General features: G+C 39.0%; 1 protein-coding gene across 3 annotated transcripts; it reads right to left on the bottom strand.

Moving 5' to 3' along the window:
• Positions 1–830: 830 nt before the first annotated feature.
• On the bottom strand, positions 831–22,520 carry exo1 (exonuclease 1). Of its 3 annotated transcripts, none has more exons than XM_047350988.1 (14): positions 22,393–22,520; positions 21,747–21,945; positions 21,535–21,654; positions 20,893–21,016; positions 20,521–20,658; positions 15,748–15,960; positions 11,855–12,042; positions 11,638–11,734; positions 11,354–11,561; positions 10,081–10,273; positions 7,809–8,283; positions 5,668–5,760; positions 1,759–1,955; positions 831–1,049 (listed from the first exon to the last, which is right to left on the bottom strand). In XM_047350988.1, the coding sequence occupies exons 2-14, from the start codon at positions 21,905–21,907 to the stop codon at positions 965–967; spliced, it is 2,292 nt and encodes a 763-aa protein (XP_047206944.1). In that variant the 5' UTR covers positions 21,908–21,945; positions 22,393–22,520; the 3' UTR covers positions 831–964. The 3 variants fall into 3 exon arrangements, with proteins under 3 accessions (XP_047206944.1, XP_047206946.1, XP_047206945.1); XM_047350990.1 differs by having other exon boundaries at positions 11,855–11,943; XM_047350989.1 differs by lacking the exon at positions 22,393–22,520 and adding an exon at positions 22,254–22,351.
• Between the last annotated feature and the right edge of the window lie 179 nt (positions 22,521–22,699).

The following is a 22,699-nucleotide window of genomic DNA, read 5'->3' as shown; positions in this document are numbered from 1 at the left end:
GTGATAATTGTTAGATAAACCTTATGCATCCCGTGGAACTAACACCCAACTATAAAACTAAATAAACATTTCAAAAAGGAAGGCTAATATGCTACACGTCCATTTCACCTGCTCAGGATGAAAATACAAACTTTGATTATTTGGATGTTGAAGGGTACCTGCTCAGAAATCTAGGATAAAAAATGTTTGGCACAATTGTCTTCATTTAAAGTCACAACTAAAGAGGGGAAAAGGACATAAACACACAATAAATGAAATGTTTGAATATTTAGACACACCTTGTTCAACATGACCAACACTCAGAAAGTCAGCACACTGACTTATCTACCAAAACAGATTCAAGTAAGGAGACATAGCAAAGGTCTGAAGCAAGAGATAACTTAGATGAACAAAGCGTGAAAAAACACAAAACAAATGAAAGAAGCGAGAAATTTCAAATAAAGGCATGTTGTTCTTCTCATGTTGTAATTTCACATCAAATGGAAGAGTGGGATTATATTTTTCAGGGCGACTCCTGGAAATACACCCAACATTATTGTGAGTATGAAGGGAGGGGGTTCAGTCTGCTGGGATTACTCGGAGCTGCTTCTGCACAGCGTCTGTCGCATTGTTCTGGAGGTGCTACATTTCAGCAGTCTTATCACATCGTAGCTCAGCCTGTAGGTAGCTCAGGCATTTTAACACAGAGATTCACACAAACACACAGTTATGTTGTGGGCATTTTTACAGTAACCTTACCCCAGGGTGTGTTTGGCTGTGTTGGAGCAGCAGACAGTAGAGAGGCCTTGCAGACACCATAGGCAGTGAAAAACTACAGACCACACATGAGGTATGATTGGATGTTTAAGGCATGTTTATTTAAAAAATAACAGTTGACGAGAATTTATTGACAACATACATAGTATGTTTAAAAGCTTTGCTCTCACAAAGCACTCAGCACAGTGATGTTCTCCAACCTTTAAATTCATGTTGGCTGAGGATTCAGCAGGTTGTCCTTCACTGGAGACATGGGCTCTCCTTTCTTAGAGGAGCTGATCTTCGGAGTTTCCCTGAAAATACATGCATACATAAGATTAGGATGTCTTATGTCTTTAAAATCAGAAAAATCTTTCCTGATTTCATTTCTGAATTGGGGGAAATAGGAATTTCCCCACCAATGTAGGAACATTTCGATAAAAACTTAAATTTAACCATGCACTTTGAAGAGGTGGTGATGCGGGGGGGCGGTGCACTGAATTGTGTGGGTTATAACAACCAACATCCAACCAAACGTATCCTCTTTTACCATTGGCATACTTGAGCTTGGACTCCAAAATCACAGCAAGATATAAATATGGCGGATACACAAAACTGACCAGCTGGACGTCCATGACCTTATTTAGTTGTTCGGCAATAAAAATTGTCACGTAACAGTTGGAAAAAGATAGAGAAACGACTGAAAAATATGACCCAAGCAGAATATAAAGATATCTCTGCAACACCTGGAGAGACTAAAACCAACCTATCTGCACTCCTACACACTCAAAGTACACAACAAAATGTATTTAAGGGCCAAAAAAACTAATTTAAAGAATAAAACTATTCAATATACATGTAGGCTGTGAAATGCTCATTTCTAGTCAGTCTGAAATATAAATGTGTAAAAACAAAACAAAAGACTAATGGTCTGATAGTTCACAGCATTTTTCAAAGTCATTGGCTTTGAATTTGGTGCGCTACCCTGAGATTTTTAATAGCAAAATAAATTTGCTGTCTTACCTTTTATAGCTAAAGTTCTTCCAGAGGCTGCTTATAGTGGCCTGGACTCCGGGGTTGTTCTCGTTGTTGGTTGAGGAATCTTTCTTCCCAGAACCCACAGCCTTTTTCCTCAGACCACTTGCCTTCGCTGGGCCCAACGCCGGCGTATTCACTGCCTGATTTCGAATGCTGGATTTCAGCTTTGACAGCCCGGAAACCTGGAGACAACATGTTCACAGCAGAGCGGAGATCCAGCTAGTTATCGGATATTCCAAACAATTAAAAGATAAGTCCCAGCCTTTCAGATTTTTTTCTGTAAAGCTTCACTAAACAATAAGTGATATTTCCTTCATCTTGGAGGTCAGAATCAAAGCTAGTAAAAGCATTACAGCTGTAAGTTTAGATGTCTTTGTTCAGAGACAGACCCAGTCAGATGAGCTAAAACCTGCTCACATGTTCACTACTTTCACATAGAATGCCCTGTCAGTGAAGTGACAAAATTACAGCAATATAAGGAAGCTATGTCTATTAAGAAATAAATAAATAGTTGGAATTGAGGTTAAAAAATATAAAATAAAATAAAAACACCTGGTACATGTCTGCCAGCTGAGTGGTATAAGGCAGTTTAAGAAGAATTGTCTCCAGTATTATTAAAGGAATTAAGTTGGACACTAATGTAAATGACAACACCAGCATCATAATCTGAAGTAATTATACCAGGTATGCCAAAAGAATAACAATGATATGCAGCTTAAGAGTTGATTGATGAGGACAAAATCAGGACAATATAAGATGTTCTCTTCATGTAATCCATAACGTTCAGACAAATAAACATAAAGCAGTAATGGTTAGTCTAGATGCAGAAAAGGCTTTTGACTGTATCAGTTAGGAATACTTGTTCTTAATACAGGAATGATTTATTTTTTCTGAAAGTTCAATTAAAGGTATCAGAACACTATATTCAGCACCTACTGCAAGAGTCAAGATAAATGGACGTTTAACAGACTAGATAAAGCTGGAGAGACCCACTTCACAGGGCTGTCCACCATCTCCAACTCATTTTGCCTGTTACATATAGCCTCTTGCACCACCAATAAGGGAAAACACTAATATCCACGGTATTGTTGCTGATTCAAGAGAACATAAAATAACTTTATATGCTGATGATGTCCTTTTAGATCTATCCAATCCAGAGCAATCCATCCAGTTGCTGGACACATTTGGCACCTATTTGGGATACAGGTAAACACAAATTATGTGTTTTAACTATTTTCCTTCAGCAGAGTTCAAAGACAAGTCTGTACTGACTGGTTCAAGAAAACAAATCGGATACTTAGGTGTGTGGCTGACACACTTTCTGAACGTCCTCTATAAAAAAAAAAAAAAAAAAAACTTTGAAAGTGTGAACCAGAGAAGAAAACAAGACCTCACACAATGGGCAACATATATACTGCATATAACTTTCATGCAAGAATTGATGTTGTAACAGACTGTAAATTTGATGTTTGCTGAATCAGTTGGAATGCATTTAAGTTGTGCAAATTATTCATAAGTGTGTTTACCAGTATGCCTTGATGTAATTTTGTGGGTGGGTTTTTTGTGCCTGGTGGTGTCATAGCCAGGAGGGGTCGGCCTTATACAAGCGGGTAGTAATTGGTTTTGTGAATGAATGGCTGAAATGAACTATTCACTATCGGCTTTATTTTATGATCTGTGACGCCTGTCTTATTAATGAATTGCATCCCCCCTGGTGAAAGCAGCAAGGTATGTTTTTTTGTTGTATATCATTTGTATTATAAAGCCAGTGTTTCTTTATGTGAGTGATGTGTTCGTATGTTTTTTTTAGCTTTCACTGTGATCCAGTTGATTGGTGATGAACGAAGAGAAATAAATAAATTAAAATCACCTGTGGAGGCTACGCTAAACTTTGTTCCAGAGCTGGGGGGCCACTACAGAGGTCATTAAGATGTCAGTTTTACCTATTTATGTCTCCGCCTGTCAGAATCCCTCATTCTCAATTTCGTGAGTGGGACAAACAGAAGAAACCCAGAGTTAAATAAAGTACTCTTATGATTAGAAAAAGGACGTTTTCCCTCTGAAATCTCTGATTATTACCTTGCAGCTCAACTCAAAACAGTAATACTGTGGGATGTGATGGTGTTTGTGAGACTAGGTGGAAGGAAATAGAAAATGTGTGGAAATTTTCTAATACAAACTGATAGGAGGATCAGAAACTTACAGCAGCATGTCAAAAAAAGTTAAACCCATTGGTATCTTTTACACTATCGACCTGGTTTGAAGTTATGAGGAAACTAAAACTGAGCAGCCAGATACGAATTCCTAGATGGGCTGCCCTTGACTACATTTCTAGCTAACCAAATTGACTCAAATATTAAAGACTGATTACATAAAGGAATAACTGCATTTTGGAGGATACTGGACAACAATACTTTGCCAAGTATCCAAACACTACGACAAAAATACAATTTAGAAAAAGATTTTTGATATTTACTATTATGACAACACTTTTTTTTTTTTACCTACCGAAAATGTTTATTCCAGAGGCCAACAAGATAAATCAACTAGTCTCTTGTGCTTACACTGAGCAAGGTGACTAGAATAATATAATATCGTGTGAATATTAAGACAATGTGTGAGTCTGTTGCTTCAAACTCCTCTTCAATCAACTGGGGAAAGTTTAGTTGAAAAAAATCTGGCAAATGTTTTATAATGCTAAAACAATTTTATAGAAGTTCTAATACTTTTACATGCTGGAGGGTCTGCAGGGAAACAGAGACAAACCACACCCCCATTTTTTGGTCTTGTATAAAAATAACAACGTTTTGGAAGGATGTTGAGGGAAAAACAAATAGGACCGATTTTGGGTTTTAAATTACAACAGCGTACTTTGTCACTGTTGTCAGGAGCCATTCCTGATGGATTGAAAATGAGTAATAAATATTTGCTGAAAATCCTTAGAGCTACAGCCAAAAAAAAAAAAAAAAAAACAATCACTTGAAGATCTCTTTAGCTTGACCAAGGACTGGTTCAAAATGGTTGAGAAAACCTACAAAATGGAAAGGTTAACATTTATGTTCAGGCTGCAAGATGAACTGTACAGTATAAGATGGGGCAAATGGATTAGATTCCTACAATTAATGTAGTTTGTCTCATAGACCTTTGAAATGACGTATGTTTCTCAAAAAATGTATTAGGTGTAAACCTGACTGCTGCTTCATTCTTGTAACTTTAATTATCACTTATATTAGACCATGACCATCATCTGCTGTTCTGTATCACTAAATGACAAACAACCAATAAGTGTCACAAAAATATATTCTTCTTATCATACATGTTTTATTGTTTGAAGTCACTGCCAATTCAGAACTAATTACACCTGTTACTTGTATAAGGTTACAAGATGTCATTAAGACCTTGTTTCCACAACAACGCTTTCTGGAAAATAGTTGTGTTTCTACTCTTTGTTTACACAACGACGCATGTTTTCTCTAAAAATACTTGAACTGCTGACTCTTTTGAATCTACTGACGGTTCTCCAACAAAGTGCTCAATTTGCTCATTTTGTAATTAGGAAGAGTTTCAAAGAACATACCGCCAACTAGTGGCGTAGCGAAGGAATTACACGATCTTCACATCTCTACTGTTGCCATGTGAATGGAGATTGCAATTAAAAAGTTGTCATGTAGGTGTGTTAACAGAAAAAGAAAAACATCCTGTTTTCAATGGACTGTTGTGTTGATGGAGCCTTGGCGAGCTGTTCACTTCTACAAACTCAGAATTCCTAACTTCATTTTACCAAAAGTAAATATAAATGTACTTGCAGTGTCACACTGTCCATTTAAATAAAATTAAAACCAAGTAAGGAACCGAAACAATAGAAAATGTCTAATGTAACAGCTATAAACCCACCTTTGATCCCAGCATGCCAGGTTTTCTACATGTTTCAGTGAAGGAAGCTGGGCTTTCTGGTCTTGGTTCTAAATCAATAATTGAAGTTGGCTCCTGACAAAAAACACAAACAGAAACACACATCAGCACCTAAAGGAGAGATTTCCAAATAAAATTGTACATTCAAACATTTTCAACTGATGTATGTGATCATGTGCAAAAGTCATGATTCAAGGCTCATCTCTTCCTATTTTTCATTCAGGGAGCCAACATTTTTATACCACAGCAGAAAAACAGCATCAAACTTCATCAAGATTCAGTTGATTCATTACATGTATGCTAAGACTTTTGCTAATAAGTCTACGCTATGCTAGTAACGACTATAAGCTGTAAGGGTAAGACAGGATGGTGGAATGAGGGTGACATAGTGATAAATTAAGAAGCAAAGACAGCAGCACAGATCATGGCAACAGAAAGAGCAGAGGCACCAGATGATCCTCCAGCGTGTGATCTGAGAAATACACTGAGCAGCAGAATCTGATAATAAAATATTGAGAAAGGTGCAAAACAAGTTTTCTTGTATTTGATAAGGACATCTGGATAGCATACATGCATACTGCATCATGGAGCTCAGCATGATCCAAAGCTCATATCATATGCATATTGCTCAGGTGAATGATGTTATAAGACACACCCTTTTTGTTCCGTGATACTGAATGGACTTGCATGATCTGAATGACAATGACCCATAGAGGTGGTTTAAGGAGCAATCCGCTGACAGGGGCGTTTCTGACAGGCTGCTAGTTAAAATTTCATCTCATTTGCTGAATTTCAAGGCGCTTTAAAACATCCAAATGAGACCAAGGGCGCGTAACAATAAAGTCATAAGAACACTCAAAAAGATCACAGAAAACTAAATACCGGTAATTCAGTTAAAAAGGAATATACTAAAGAAACAGTATAAGCCTTTCTAAACAAATACATCATTAATTTGATTTTAAAAAGGCATGGTCTAGCCCGAATGAAGAGCAGAATCCAGACAGCAGGTAGCACCACAGAAGGCCCGGTCACCTCAGCATTTCAGCTTTGTCCTTGGAACGTCAATAAAAGCTGACTGGATGACCTCAAGGACCAGCCACACACACACACACACACACACACACACACTGAAAAGTTCTGATAAATTAGGGGGTGCGAGGCGGTTAAGAGATTTGCAAACAAACTGTAAAAGTTTAAAATCAATTCCAAAATGAACAGGAAGCCATTGTGAAGACAGGGGTTATGTGCGCACCTCAGGAGGTGTTGGTTAAATAATGGCGGCTGCATTCTGAACAAACTGAAGGCGATTCAGGCTTGACTGGGAGACACCAACAGAAAACATTACAGTAGCTGAGTCTGGAGCTAATAGAAGCATTCTCTGGGTCAGGATGATAAAAAAACTTAAACCATAAACAGAGCTAAAAAAAAGCTCATCATGACCACAAAGTCAATTTGGTTTTTGAATGTAAAACCCTTGTCAAATATCACCCTGAAGTTTATGACACCGTACTTTAGATTAAAAATCAAAGCACTGACATCTGTAGTGGCGTCAACATCTAATAAAAAACTAACAATTCTGGCCCAACCTCTGTTTGACAGCAGTTAGGCAATCCAGTAGAGAATGTAAAGCATTACTGCAACTTGGCCTTAGAGACAGGTAGACCTGTTGATCATCTGCATAGCAGTCTGTTTATTGGTTGGAGTATCAGGTTTAAATACAGGAAGTAGATGGAGAATTGAATCCTCCTATTAGTAATTCTCTGGGATTATATGTCAACATCATTCAGTATACTGAATGTTGGTTTGTTTATTCTATCATATACCACAATGCTTTGACTCAACCAAACACCTGGTAGCTGTGTCTGACTAATGTCAGACCACATTTGCACTGTAAAAGAACCACTCTAGAATTTGTTTGGTACCGTACCGAGACCACCTCCTCCAAATGGTCTTGGTACAGTTGTTTTGGTTCACACCCTGGTGTGATTGCCGTGTTCACATCTACACAATCAAGCCACACCAAAAGGGGGTAGCACCCTTACACACAGTAATGTTGGAGGTCTAACACAGCTACAAGAGATCTATGAACACTGGCAAAAGCAACAGAAGCTTCTGAAACTTACAGATGAAGTCTTCTGCTGGGAGGAAAAGGAGCAGCTGTAGTGGAGGACTTCCTCTTTGTGCAAGGAAGTGGACTGGGACTGGGAAAAGTAAGCGCTGTCCTGAGAGGGAGGAGAGTCTGAAGGATAGTCCTTGTTTTCTGAATTTATCTCAGGGGAAGAACAGTCTCCAGAAAGTTGGCAAGTTGTCTGAAGAGATGAAGAAATCTCTCTCTTATACTCAAACTGCTGCAAGGCAACCAGGCCTAAGGGGGAGCTGCCTGACCACTGGAAGAGCTTGAGGCCTAGTCTGGCTGAAGCAGAAGGTATACTGTCAGGAGACACAGGAGGGCTGGGGGTTTCTACAGGTGGGACATCAGGACTATCACTTTCACTGAGTGAAGATGTGTCCTGAGGAGAGCCTTCAGCTGTCGGCTTCCATCCCTCAGTAGACTCCTTAGTGCTCACAGTAGTTGCTGAACTTGAGCCACTGAAGAATCTGCAAGAATAAATAATGATAAACAACATATTACAAAAACATATACTACTGTATATATCACACATATGACCTGCTGAGCTGTGAATGGAGCTGCAGCTACAAAAACAACGGTCTGAGCTGTAAGCTTAGATTTGAAAGGAATGAATCTGTCAAAAGGTCACTCAACATAGAGTGTGGCTAATCATGCTGGCTGTTGGCAGAGAAACCTGAGAGCTGCAGTGAGAATGGGGTGTGGTTAAAATCTCAAGAGATTTCCAGAAATATACTGTAATATTCCATCTGTAGCCTGGCAACAAGCTGCCGTACGTAGACGACATCTTGCAAAACAATTTAAAGAGAGCCCATGTAGGTGCGGCGCTGATGATGTACGGGTGAAGCACGCGACCATATGCGGAGGCTACAGTCCTCGAAGCGGCTGTCCCGGGTTCGAGTCCCGGACCTGGCGACATTTACCGAATGTCTCCCCCTCTCTCTACCCCTTTCCTGTCTACCTACTGTCACAAAAATACAAAATAAAGGCCACTAGTGCTGGAAAATATATCTTTAAAGAGATCCCATGCGGGTTTTAGACTTCTTTTTTTTTTTTTAGACCAGTTTTAGTCTCCTCAGTGGAAGAAAAACAAGACTGTTAATGATCTAGCAAATTTACACAAGTGTTTCATTCCTCTGACTGTTACTCAGTGGAATATTTCAAAAATCTAAGACTCAAAAAAATGTCTTTCAGCACTGAAGTATGGCATGAGGTCTAGCTTTTCACCTTTTTTTTGTTCTTGGATTATTATTTTTTTTCATTAGGAAGAAGGTCTAGATCATCGGATTGTAAGTTTGTTTCGATTACATTTTCCATATTGATCATTGTAAATAACCTTTGGATAACAGTTCAAAGCAGAATAGAATTATATAGAGAGCCCCTCAATGTGGGTAATGATTTCCAGTATTCTGATGAGGCTTTTCCCCATTAAGACAAAAAATACCAGAAAACCGCCTGAGGGTAGGACTCATCTTCATAGAAAATTACAATCTGACTGGATGTCCATGCATTTTTTTTTAGCTGATTGTGTGTTGCAATCTCATTTTGTCTGGTCTTAATATCCCTATTATTACTAGTGAATACCACTAACCAAAATGCAGCTTTTTTAAAAACAGTAAAACCATGCTTGTATATTTGTGGCAAGCCTTTACAAATGTTCAGTTGACCAAAGTAAACGTAGAAAGTAAACCAAATCTTAAATCATACAATTTATTTAGATCATCTACAAAGAGTTCCTAAAATAATAGCGAATGACATATTTTAATGTTTTAAAATTCATTTGTGTTTTTAGTTTCTTCTTCCTGAATGGCCAAGTAGGGTATGACATGCTATGTTTTCAGAGTGAACTTTGTTGATCAATGATTGACTGAATTCTAATTCTACTGTCAAAAAGTAGCCAATCTAAAGGTTTAATATTTCATGATTCACGGATGTGCAACAGTAGAGCATATCTAAAAATCAACCAATGCATCATTTTGTTTAGCCATGATAATCAGTTTTCTTTAACTAACTGGAGGACTCACTCACTTCAGAGTAATATATATATATATGTATATGGTTGTTTGAAAGGCTTTCAGTTTTTAATAGTAATTTAAGCTGATAGAGGTTATTGACAGAGTTAAGAACGTCTCTGATGTAAGAAGACCTGGCTGTATATTTCAGCTAAAACTAATATCTGAAACAATTCAAGACAATTTAAATGTTGTCTGTATTAAAATTGACAGGAATTATGGTTTGACACTCAGATGGTTTGACAGTGAGGTCACCTGCTGCGAGTGGGCTGACTGCCGGTGTCCTCCGACAGGTGGTGGTTTCTCCTCTGCAGCAGTGTGGTGAAGGCGAAGCAGTTGCGTAGCCGAGGCTGGCAGCTTAATGTCTGCTTGTATTCTTGCTCTTCTAACTTGGATCGTTTCACCCCTGAATACTGCTGCAATACCTCTTGATCAGACATATAAGAATCTTAAGAAAAGACAAAAATGACTTCATATAGATTAGAGTCCAAGTTTGTTTTCTGTAAATCACAAAAACATGTATTTGTTTGGCTTTTCCTATATTTGGATCTTTCATTTATTAAACAGGATGGAATAAATGTCAGAACTAGATCAGGACCGGACCTATTACACTATTCTAGTTTTTCTAGAAAAGGACCGATGGTTAAATTATTCAGATGGAGATGATATAAACAAGTTTTAAGAGAGATAAATAGCAATACAATTTTTCATTTCAACCCCAGCAAACAGTGTAGAAAATCAGGCAACACACATTCTCAGTGTATTATGCTGTGAGGGCGGGGTCAAATGAGACAAAACCTTCAACCCCACCCATTCCTACTGCATAATCCAATCAGAGTGGCATCAACATTTTGACTCCACCCATCCCCACTACCGTATCCATTTTAGGGCAGAGTTAAATATCTGACACCACCAAACCTCTCTGCATTGGAAGCTTTTGGGTGGAGTCAAACATTTGACTACACCTATTCTTGTTGCGTTATAAGCGTGGAGTCATATATTTGGCCCCACCCATCCCCACTGCATTATGTTGTAGGGCAGAGTCAAACATTTAACAACGGCCATGTTCTCAGCTCTTCCCTCTAGTAGAGGATAAAAGAGTAAACCCACCCCACCTGGAACAGGTCAGAGCCTGTTCCTTCGCCTTGGGCTCCCCTCTCTGGGGGGGTATACCCAGGGTCCTGCTGCCCCATTGGTGATCCATACCGACCCACCCTGTATTGGGCTCAAGGTTGAGTGTTTTGGGGCTTTTACCCTTCTTGCTGCAATAACTCTTATGGATGTCCGGATGATGAATTCATCACACTCTAATACCATTAATGCTCTATTTTTTTCCACTCACAAAGTCTCTGCAATTGTTGTTGCCTCTTTTGTTGCTTGACCCATTTCCCTTGATTAATGTTTGACTTAGTCCTTCTTATTGCAGTATACAGCTCTGGGTGAAGGCCAAATTGGACACATTTGTGGGTTTTTCAATTATCTTCACATCCACATTTAAACTGTTTACTGCCATTAGGAAACAGCTTACCTTCTCTCGGCCTCTTTTGCTCTCTGTCTTGAAGCCTTAGGTGTTCAAGGCTCATGACTCTCTCCTTCCCCCTGGTGGAGGGTGGCTTTTCTGGGTAAGCAGCAGGGCAAGAAGGACCAGCAGAAGCTGGTGTGAAGCTCTTGCTCCAGATGCTGATTCCTGCTGAAACCGGGGAGTTGCCCCAGTTGTGGCTGCGGGCTTTACATGACTGGAAAGACATTTCCCAAACTGGATGTGACAATTTCTTTTCCTTATTTTGACAGCCATTAGTTGTGAAACCATACCTGGGGATGGTCTGGACTGAAGACATCTATTCTCTCCATGGTGTTGATGTCAAGGTTTCCCAAGGCCATATCCAAGCCTTTGTCATCTCCTAGATTTCTGAATTCATTGTCATTAAGGAATAAATCTTAGGTAATAAAAAAAAAGATGAAAATGTTTTATAATCATATCAGAACTAAAGGCAATACTTCAAAAGGTATGATGTATAAAAAAGGATACATTCCAGCGTAGCTGAGGGAGGCTGGATCTATATGTTCTGGGTACGGATTAAGGGGCACAACCTTCCTCATGCCAGGATCAAACACCAGCTGGTAAAGGAAGGTGTTATTGGCTCTGACAAATCCATCAATGTACTGTTCAGGAACGACGACATTCATTTTCAGGTACTGGCCCATCTTTCTGATCACCTGGTAGGAAAAGTAGAATCATGCATTTTCATCTTTTTTGTATGATGTTAATGATTCCACAAATAAACAGTCATGTCTGCTTGATAACGTATCGCATGGCAAAATATTGTGGCTCAAGACCCCACAACAGGTCCTTTTAACTGAAGTCACCATCTTGATTTGATCTCTGGTGGCTAGATGTTGCAGCATCGTTTTTTTCCAAGTTTTATAATCCTACTATGTTTATTTATTTCTATGAATTTTTTAGTAACCAAAATTCAGAGAAACAAAACTTACCATTTACAGTAAATGTACAGTGGTTTGGCTTCAAAGACAAACTAAGGGCATCAGAAGTAACTTTTCTTGTCATTTATAGTTTAAGTCTTGATCAACACCATATCATTTTCATTTTGTGAAACTAGAGCAAGCATGCTTCAGGTAGGGAAAACTGGATTATGCGAGTGAAAAATGTACTGGGTCTGCAGTTATGTAGCACACAAACGTTTTGTATTTGTCAGACAGTCTTATGTAGCCATCACCTATTAATAGCCACATACAACACATCCTAAGTTATGGTGGAAAACAAGGATCTCTAGACTCTCAATCTGGAACTTTAGAACAAAGCTAATTGATACATTTTGATGTGGTACAATGCCTTGCTAAACTATTCATCCCACTAGGCTTTTTACCTATTTAGTTACATTCCTATGAGGGACTAAAAATGACAAAATGAAAAATAAATATGTAAATAAATAAAGACACATATAAATGAATAAATAAAGACACATAGAAATGTATAAATAGATAAATACAAGAAATAAATACACATATAAATGTATTTATTTGTCTATTTATTCTCTTATTTTCTCCTTTTTGTGCATCTCTACATTTATTTATTCCTACATTTATTTCTGTATTTCTACATCTATTTATTTCTGCTTTTCTGTCTCCATATGTTAATGAGGTGGGTGGTTCTAACATTTGTCTTCAGCACCATTGGTTAGAATTGTGTGTATGATCGTGCTGCTACTGCCTAGACTCCGGTACCGAAGTTCTTTTGGTAGGCACAACGGAGGGTTCTCTTACAGCCATTGCCAATGATTTAAGGTAATTTGCAAATGATATTGACCAAAATGACTACCTCCATTTTTCTTTTGCACGGGTCATGGAGGATTTCAATCAGCTCCAAGCTGAGATGGATGTGGAGGTTGACTCCAGTCTGGAGGAAGTTGGCCTCCAACTGACTTTGGTAAAGTTAGAAAGATATTCACAGATTCGGCTTTTCCGGATCAATAACTCATCAGCGGAACATTGTCTCTAGAAAACCAACACCTCTCTGCAACTACAGCAAGGCAGACAGTGAGCATCAATCGTATTTTCCTCGAACCGAGCCTAACACCGCGCTGGGAGACTTGCATTGGCCTCTATGCAGAGCTCGCTGCTCCTCAAATGCGCAGGGACGGTCTGCAAGTTGCAACACCAGAAAAATATGATGGAGAAATATTCAATAAAGTCACCAAGGAGAGGTGTATTGTCATTAAAATCATTGTATGTGTAAGTGATGTCCCGTTTTTCATACTACATTTCTTGGATTGGAAATTAATACTTTAAAAAAGTTGGAATTTCCCAAAGACTATAGTCTAAAGAGCCAAATATTCAGTAAAATGTGCATAAAATGGTCAATAACATCACTATAGCATGTTGTAATGCCAACAAACTCATAGCACACATAGATCACCACATCATTAATTGAAAATACTAACTAGAACTAAAATATGTCATTCCAGTGACAAATGTCACATACATGTATAAATGCACAAAAAGGAGAAAATAAGAGAATAAATTGATAAATAAATACACTTATGTGTATTTATTTCTTCTTATATTTATTTATACATTTATATGTGTATTTATTTATTTACATATTTATTTTTCATTTTGTCATTTTTAGTCCTCTCATACGTTCCTACCTGTAAATTAAATGTTTTTAATTTATTTATTTTATATGATGGATCTGCATAAATTAGTCTAAGTTGAAGAAATGAAATGAGAAAATATAGATATATATAAAATTAAGAAATAAAGAAAAAAATGAAAATAGGCAGGTGCCTGTTTTTAACCCCTTTGCTATGAAGCCCCTAAGATATTCTGGTGCAACAAATTAATTTTAAAAGTCACAATTAGTGAAATGAAGTCCACCTGGTTTGTTTCATATATCCAGATCTCTGATGTTTCCCCAGAACTCCACCAAATCCATCATTTTCAAATGTAGAGCACACAGCAGCACAACAACCAGACGGCCGCACACGAGAACTACCAACTGTAGGAAATTCATAGCAATCACTAAAACCAGTAATCATTTCATCCATCATATTACTCATCCCACATATTCCATTTCAAAATTCCAGCATTTTTCCGAATACAATTTCTGATCTTATAACATTCTGAGTATTAGAACTTAACCAGTACAACTGCTTTTATATTAGACAGTGTGTTCTATAATTTAGAAATATTACTAAAGATGGCTTTTAAATAGCTATGACACTGCTTTTTGTTTACATATGAACAAACCTAGATCAAATCAATCAGGAAATCTATCATGCTTCAGCTTTTACAATTAGGAGTAATTCTATAAAAACATAGTTTGTGAACTCTGGATTGGAATATCTCGATTAATTGCAACCAAAATCAGCCTTGTAGTATTTCATTACATGTTTTTCTAACATCATGATGAACCTGGCAACAAAATCCTCTGAATTTCTAAATAGATATGTCCTCTTTATTGGCAAAAAGGTCAATTAACCAAGACCTCCTTGTATTAAATTAGTTATTTAAGCTGAACTGTAACAGCTGCTGCTGCTGCTTTTTAAAATCAACAGCTGAATGGTGACAAAAATCAATTTTCTCTTTTTATAGGGACCAGGCACCAAATGCATGAGAAAATACAGTAGTTTATAGTCTCTAGATGTGCTCCTATCCTCCATGTCTTTGAAAACAACCATTTTAGTTTAGACAGTGCTAACATTTTAAGAGATTGGGCAAAACATTTACCAGTTGCTATAATAAGCAGAGACGCCCTGAAAAAGTTATGTATAATACTCTGCATGTATGCTGAGGGCTTTGTGTTCACACTGCTTCGGCAAGCCAGGAGGAGAGTAGATATATCCTAAAACTAAAAAATGTATACAACAATTCAGTTCCACAGGACCACTTTGATGTCATATTGTTATGCTTTGTTACTTCCAGGGATATGAAATAAAACTCTACTTTCCAATTACATTTTCACCACTTAGGTGGACTTTCATTCTCCATTGTGCCCAAAACTGATATCAGTTGTTGCAACCATAATCAGAAAGCTCTAGGAGAGTGACGGTAAGATTTTGGTTATGGGAAAAAAGAAAGTAATAAGGAAAATGTAGATTCACTGATATTACTGCAGTGTCATGTTTTTCTAATATCATGCAGCCTTACTGTACCATCAATGAATACATTTATAAGAAAGGTATCAATCACCTGTGTTGTGTTGGAAAGACCTAGGAAATATCAAACCCTTTAATGGACTTCTGTAAACATCAAAGTAAAGCAATCAATGCAACTTTGGAAATGTAATTAAAAAAAATCCAGCACAAACATTTTTGTTGAAAAAAAAAAGCCCAATTAAAAAGGCTGACTGCTTTTGGGACCTTAAACTTGGTCATCACACAAGTTATTAACCACTGTACCCACCTTGAGAATGTCCGGGTCTTTAGCAAGCCGGAGCAGCTTGCAGGCCTTTCCAAGGCCTATTCCATGCAGTGAGGGTAAATAATCACAGCCAGCAAGGATGCACATGTACCGGAACTTTTCCTCTGTGAAAACATTCCCTAGAGACCGGCAGCGGCCCAAGTTGTTCTGATCTATTTCTATTCCGTTGCCATGCTTGTCCATTTTGAGAATTACCTGCAAAATTAGAAAGGGAAAAGATCATTCAGTCAACCTTTGTTTCTGCCCATCAACAAATACCACCTAGACCCAAAGCACATTTTAGAATGTCTCCGTTTCTTAAGAGATACAAGGAAGGAAATATTAAATAGACTTTTGTCATAAACAGCACCGTTCAGCTAAAAATATTGAATATAACATTATTGTGATAAAATTCCAAGGTGTAAAATGTACACCCTAGTTCTATAGTGTTAGTTTTAACATTTAAACGTGTTGTTCTCACAGCAGAATATCTGGTGGAAATATTTTCCTTCTTCCTTGTGTAACCAATAGTTCCTGGAAGAAACTGATTATCCTGCTTTTATTAGTCAAACATTCTGCAGTGCAGAAATCTGATGGCATGATGGAGACTTTATTTTTTTATTAGGTCAAAGTTATTACAAATAAATTATGACAATCACAAATACTGCTATTAAATGAAACAGAATAATTTACCGATTATTAAATAGGGAAGTAGGGAGTCTGGGAAGCACCTTCATCTTTACAAGCATATCCCACAGATAAGAATAACCAGAAGAATAGTTATGGCAAACTGTGACTTTCCAAAAATGCCTCAAAGTAACACTTGAAGTGCTCAGCATAAATGAGTACACCCCACCAGATTTGTCAGAAAACATTTAGTTTCCTTTAAGAATTAGCATTTTCTATGGGGTACTATACTATAAAATTCTCCCATGAATATGGGCCATTGACTACAATCATTCAAGCCTATGTTGTAAAAATGACTACACCTCAATTAAAATCATAGGAAATAACACAAACTTGAGCATCACTCTATCCAGCATCCAGGCTCTAGAAGAGGTTGTTCTTGAAGAATGGAAAAAGATCAGTGTTGCAGTATGACAGCAACTTGTTCATTCCATGCCTAGAAGACTTGGTGCTGCCCTTCCAGATCGCAGCAGTGTAGAGTAGTTTATCTTGCCTGCATTCATTTTTGCTCCATCTAAATTGAAATTTTGTGATCCAAGTTATATCATTAACCTTGTAGTTAAACAAGTGTTTTATGAAACTCAGCATTGTGACAATTTTGGAAAATGTTCTTGTGTTTATTGAGATGGTGACTAAAATCTTACTTTTCAAAAAGGGGTGTACTCATTTATGCTGAGCACTGTATAAGGTCAATGTGTAGATAGAGTACTTTAGGGGGAATGAACTTCCTCAAAATTATTATTATTTAAGGTATTTGTTTCAGCATTAGAGGCCTTTATTTTTCATCAGTAGGCAGAGAGGAAAGAGGGCAGAGAGAGGGGAGACATTCAGCAAAGCTCGCCGGGTCCGGACTCGAACCCGGGACAGCCGCATTGAGGACTATAGCCTCCGCATATGGTTGCATGCTTTAACCCCTACACCACCAGTGCCGCGCGCCCTCCTCAAAATTATTGTTCAACAACTTGGTTGAATACACACAGGTTCTCTATGAAGTGACGCCTGCTAGACAACTGCAGAGAAAGGCAACACAGAATCACACTGATGCCAGAACGGCTCCTATGTGCCAGCTCCATGAAGTTCTCATTTTAAAACTTGTCTTTATCCGAGATCAGGTTCAGGGTAAAGAGGTCAGGGTAGGAATCCGAGGCATCACTTTCTTAAGCAAACCTATCCAACCTATTTAGAGAGAACCCCTGCTAAAACCTGTTTTTGTAATTATATCTATATTAATGAACATCTGTTGGTTCCTTATCATTTCTAGTCAAAGTTATTAAGAGACATTGTAGAAAGTCCAAAGAGCCACTTGTTGCATCAGAGTCATAGGTTGCACTCTGACTTAGGGTTAGCCTACCACCCCAGCTTGTTCTTAGAATCAGTGTAATTTTAGTACAACTGGATAAATGTGAACAAAATATAACGACTGGCTCCAGAGGTGTTACATAAAGGTACTAGTCTTCCTCTGGTTCTCACAGAAAGTTTATGTTGAAATCTCTGTTAACTCCGTGAAGCTGCTGGTTAGTAGAAAAGTGGCTGTGCAACATTTTGCTCTGCATTAATGGTCAAGAAAAACCATAGCCAAGTAAATGACAGCATAAATATTCGACCCCTTTAGGTTATTATTTAGTAGATGCATCTGTGGCTGCAGCCACAGCACTGTGTGGAAAAGTCTCCATCAGGCTAGCAGATCTGGGGTTTCATTTCTAAACATTGCTTATGCACAAAGCGGGGCCTGAAACCGGCGGTTGTGATCTATAAAAAACAAACTTGACAGGAGAAAGTGCGGTCCCTCACACAAATTTTGACCTATGGGTACGCTCATTTTGGAGACAGGGGAAACTGGCGCCACAGATGGAGAGGTGGTGAATCACAGATCAATGTTATAATACACATTCAAAACTGCAGTGTTACTTATGCTTGTGCTGGTGAGCCATAAGTATACATAAGGACCTTTCCAATAAATTAAAAAAGGCCAATATGCCAACTTAAATATGGCGATTTAGACTGCCCAGAGATTGCTTTTGGATCTAGGTGCTGAACTGGATCCAGTATTGGAGAGACCAACCTGCCAAAACCACACCATCCCGGTTTAACCACTCTGGGTAAGTGAGGTTCAGAATGTAGACAGACTAGTGAATTCAGACTTTTCATTTAGTCAAACAGACCGAAGCAGTCCCTGGATTACAGCTGACGTGGCCCCAGTCCATCTATCCATCCCCTTCTTCATCCTACCATCACTCTCCCACTACCTACCTTGACTCCTCCACTTAAAGTACAGTAGAATCAGAGCAAGAATTAAAGCTTAAAAACCAGAACTGTGAAAACCCGGGCTGGACAAGGAGCCATGTTCATATTGCCACCATGCACAGTGAGGAGGAGTAAAAAATTTAAATCTATGAAGACGGCAGTTGCTAGGACCGCAACAATCCTTAGTGTGAGAATATGTCACTGCAATTGAAGCTGAAAGTACACTGCTCAAAAAAATAAAGGGAACACTTAAACAACACAATATAACTCCAAGTAAATCAAACTTCTGTGAAATCAAACTGTCCACTTAGGAAGAAACACTGATTGACAATCAATTTCACAAATGGAAAAGACAACAGGGGTAAATCTTTGGCGATTAGCAAGACACGCTCAATAAAGGAGTGGTTCTGCAGGTGGAGACCACAGACCACTTCTCAGAACCTATGATTTCTGGCTGATGTTTTGGTCACTTTTGAATGTTGGTGGTGCTTTCACACTCGTGGTAGCATGAGACGGACTCTACAACCCACACAATTGGCTCAGGTAGTGCAGCTCATCCAGGATGGCACATCAATGCAAGCTGTGGCAAGAAGGTTTGCTTTGTCTGTCAGCGTAGTGTCCAGAGCCTGGAGGCGCTACCAGGAGACAGGCCAGTACACCAGGAGACGTGGAGGAGGCCGTAGGAGGGCAACAACCCAGCAGCAGGACCGCTACCTCCACCTTTGTGCAAGGAGGAACAGGAGGACCACTGCCAGAGCCCTGTATAAATGACCTCCAGCAGGCCACAAATGTGCATGTGTCTGCACAAACGGTTAGAAACCGACTCCATGAGGATGGTATGAGGGCCCGACGTCCACAAATGGGGGTTGTGCTCACAGCCCAACACCGTGCAGGACGCTTGGCATTTGCCAGAGAACACCAGGATTGGCAAATTCACCACTGGTGCCCTGTGCTCTTCACAGATGAAAGCAGGTTCACACTGAGCACATGTGACAGACGTGACAGAGTCTGGAGACACCGTTGAGAGAGATCTGCTGGCTGCAACATCCTTCAGCATGACCGGTTTGGCAGTGGGTCAGTAATGGTGTGGGGTGGCATTTCTTTCCATGTGCTCACCAGAGGTAGCCTGACTGCTATTAGTTACCGAGATGAGATCCTCAGACCCCTTGTGAGACCATATGCTGGTGCGGTTGGCCCTGGGTTCCTCCTAATGCAGGACAATGCTAGACCTCATGTGGCTGGAGTGTGTCAGCAGTTCCTGCAAGATGAAGACATTGAAGCTATGGACTGGCCCGCCCATTCCCCAGACCTGAATCTGATTGAGCACATCTGGGACATCATGTCTCGCTCCATCCACCAACGTCATGTTGCACCACAGACTGTCCAGGAGTTGACGGATGCTTTAGTCCAGGTCTGGGAGGAGATCCCTCAGGAGACCATCCGCCATCTCATCAGGAGCATGCCCAGGCATTGTAGGGAGGTCATACAGGAACGTGGAGGTCACACACAATACTGAGCCTCATTTTGACTTGACATTACATCAAAGTTGGATCAGCCTGTAGTGTGTTTTTCCACTTTCATTTTGTGTGTGACTCCAAATCCAGGCCTCCTTTGGTTAATAAATTTGATTTCCATTGATGATTTTTGTCTGATTTTGTTGTCAGCACATTCAACTATATTAGTATTCAATGAGAATATTTCATTCATTCAGATCTAGGATGGGTTATTTGAGTGTTCCCTTTATTTTTTTGGAGCAGTGTATTTTAAACCTTACTATACCATGTGCACCAAGTACTGTTTTAGGTTCTGATTGTGAATGCACTCCATTGCTTAACGTCTACTTACCGTTTTGCAGCCAAATGCCAACAGGTCAGAGTCCTCAGTGATGACAGCTTGAGCATACCCAGATTTGGTAAGATAAGCTAGCTGAGCATCTGCTTCATAAGGGGCCACAACACAATCCACCCCTCTCTGCCTCGCAGCCTGGTTCATGAACATACTTTATGTTAGACCACATTATCATACCGGTACAAAGGCATACATTCAACGAGTCTGAAGCCCAAAACCACAACAAATAAAACACTTTTGTGAACCAATGTAACATTTTCACAATGACAAAGACTTTCCTATGCCGACATACAATTTACATTTTCGTTTTGTCAGTAGATGCATTTCATGTTAAAAATGTTATTGGCCACAGCAAGACAGTAGCCACACCTTAATAAGGTTATGAGCCATGGCAGGGGTGATATTAACACAACGTCCAAAACAGTCTCTCGCCTCTGACAGTTTGCCTTCACGCAGCAGCTGTCGGCCTTTTTGAAGATTGGCTTCCCTGCGTCTGGAAGACACATGAGTAAAGCAAAATGATCAATGAACTGGAAGAATGAACCAAGGTAGTTAAGATAGGCAGTTTTATGATTACTAAGAATGTTACTCTGAACAGAGAATCTATTAGACCTGCAAACATATCAGAAGGCAATCGACATTACATCAGTGAGTGCAATATCACAATTGCAAAGTTGGTCGGATCCAGTATTTGGAAGGCAGTTATATTTCAAATATCATCCATTCATGTCCTGCTAGCAAATAATAGCTTTGCCCAGTTGGGTGGACTTTACTGCTCTTGCTGCAAACATCTGATATATATTTGAAAGGCTGAAAGAAGAGCCCCTGGAACATTGTAGGATGATAGAAAACGGACAAGGGAGCGATAATGTGGATTAATCATTACACGTATATATATTGTGAAATTAAAGGATATTGCAATTGCATGTTATCCAAATATCACGCAGCCCTAGTCAGAATATATCTGTGATGAATACCAAGACTGATGCACAATCAGGGGAGAATACTCACTCTTTACGAGTCTTTTCCACTTCTCGCTTTGATGGCAGATTGCGGCCATCAAACACCAGAATGGGTTTAACTGAGAAATTTAACAACATATCCACAAACTTCATGCAGTACCACACATACCTGAAATGATGAACAATAAAAGACCAGAGATATAACAACGAAGCATTTTGAATATCTGTTTTTATTTCAGTGAAAATGATAGAAGTGCTTACTGGTCAGTTGGTTCCCCTTTAGCAAGCTTCTCAGCACAGGAAAACGCTCCTTTGTGTAGCCAGCAGTACGTGTCCACAGCCACAGTCTGACCTTTATATTTTTTTACGTTGGTTGGCTCTGCTGCATCTTTGATGAATTGCAACAGTCCAGAGATTCCCATTCTCAGTTTCACCCCACAGATTATAACCCTGAGAAAGACTTCCAGAATACAAACACACGGTTACACATAACACGGAAACAACTCCACCATTGCAGCGCAGCGGATGATGCAAATAGCGGAAAATTAGCTTAGAAATGAACAACGTAGTTTGAGGGTAAAATTAGTAGCTTCGTCGGTTGACTACTTCCGCGTCTTTATTCACTAAAACAATTGGAGGTCGAAATACAGTCTGACTTTCAGTTCAGATTTCAGAGAAATTCAGAACTGTATTTAAAACATTTGACCAACTTTAGCAAAGAAGCTCAAATATTTTGTAGTATTTGTCAGCGAACGATATCCTACTTACTTTATACGGTTTAACAGGAATATCGACGTTTTGCGGTTGGGAGTTTCACTACGCATTGCACAGCTGTTATAACAGTTGTCTGAATGAGACAACAAGCAATAATATTCTTAAATAAAACACATTCAAAGCTCAGTCTTACCTTCTATTCCTAAAACCCACGGATATTATCGCTTTACCGGGCAAAGCTGGTAGTAGTTTTGGTTTTAGCGGTAAAATGACGTGGTTCAGTAAGAGCTACTACAATTGGTTGGTAGGACTATGTGGGCGTGTCAAACTGAAAAATCTTCCAATAGAAACCCTAGTGATGACGGAAGTTAAAAAAAACGACGCTCGACTGTGACGTGGGCCACAAAGCCCAAAGATTCGCTGAAGTTTCCTGGGGCGTTCTATATATATCTGTATATGTGAATTAGCTTATGTTGCATATGTTTATAATGAGCTTATAT

Source organism: Girardinichthys multiradiatus, chromosome 22 (assembly GCF_021462225.1).
Source record: "Girardinichthys multiradiatus isolate DD_20200921_A chromosome 22, DD_fGirMul_XY1, whole genome shotgun sequence".
In the NCBI taxonomy this organism is placed as follows: Eukaryota; Metazoa; Chordata; class Actinopteri; order Cyprinodontiformes; family Goodeidae; genus Girardinichthys; species Girardinichthys multiradiatus.
Note: the sequence above shows the minus strand (reverse complement) of the source record. Positions and strands in the feature narration are given on the sequence as shown.

What these genes read in the sequence shown, in the direction of transcription:
- exo1 (XM_047350988.1), bottom strand. Translation starts at nt 21,907, where the DNA reads ATGGGAATCTCTGGACTGTTGCAATTCATCAAAGATGCAGCAGAGCCA. An exon ending in GTGGAAAAGACTCGTAAAGA is followed by an intron (nt 21,017 to 21,534) that starts GTGAGTATTCTC and finishes TGTGTCTTCCAG; the next exon opens with ACGCAGGGAAGCCAATCTTC. An exon ending in TCAGTCCAGACCATCCCCAG is followed by an intron (nt 11,562 to 11,637) that starts GTATGGTTTCAC and finishes ATGTCTTTCCAG; the next exon opens with TCATGTAAAGCCCGCAGCCA.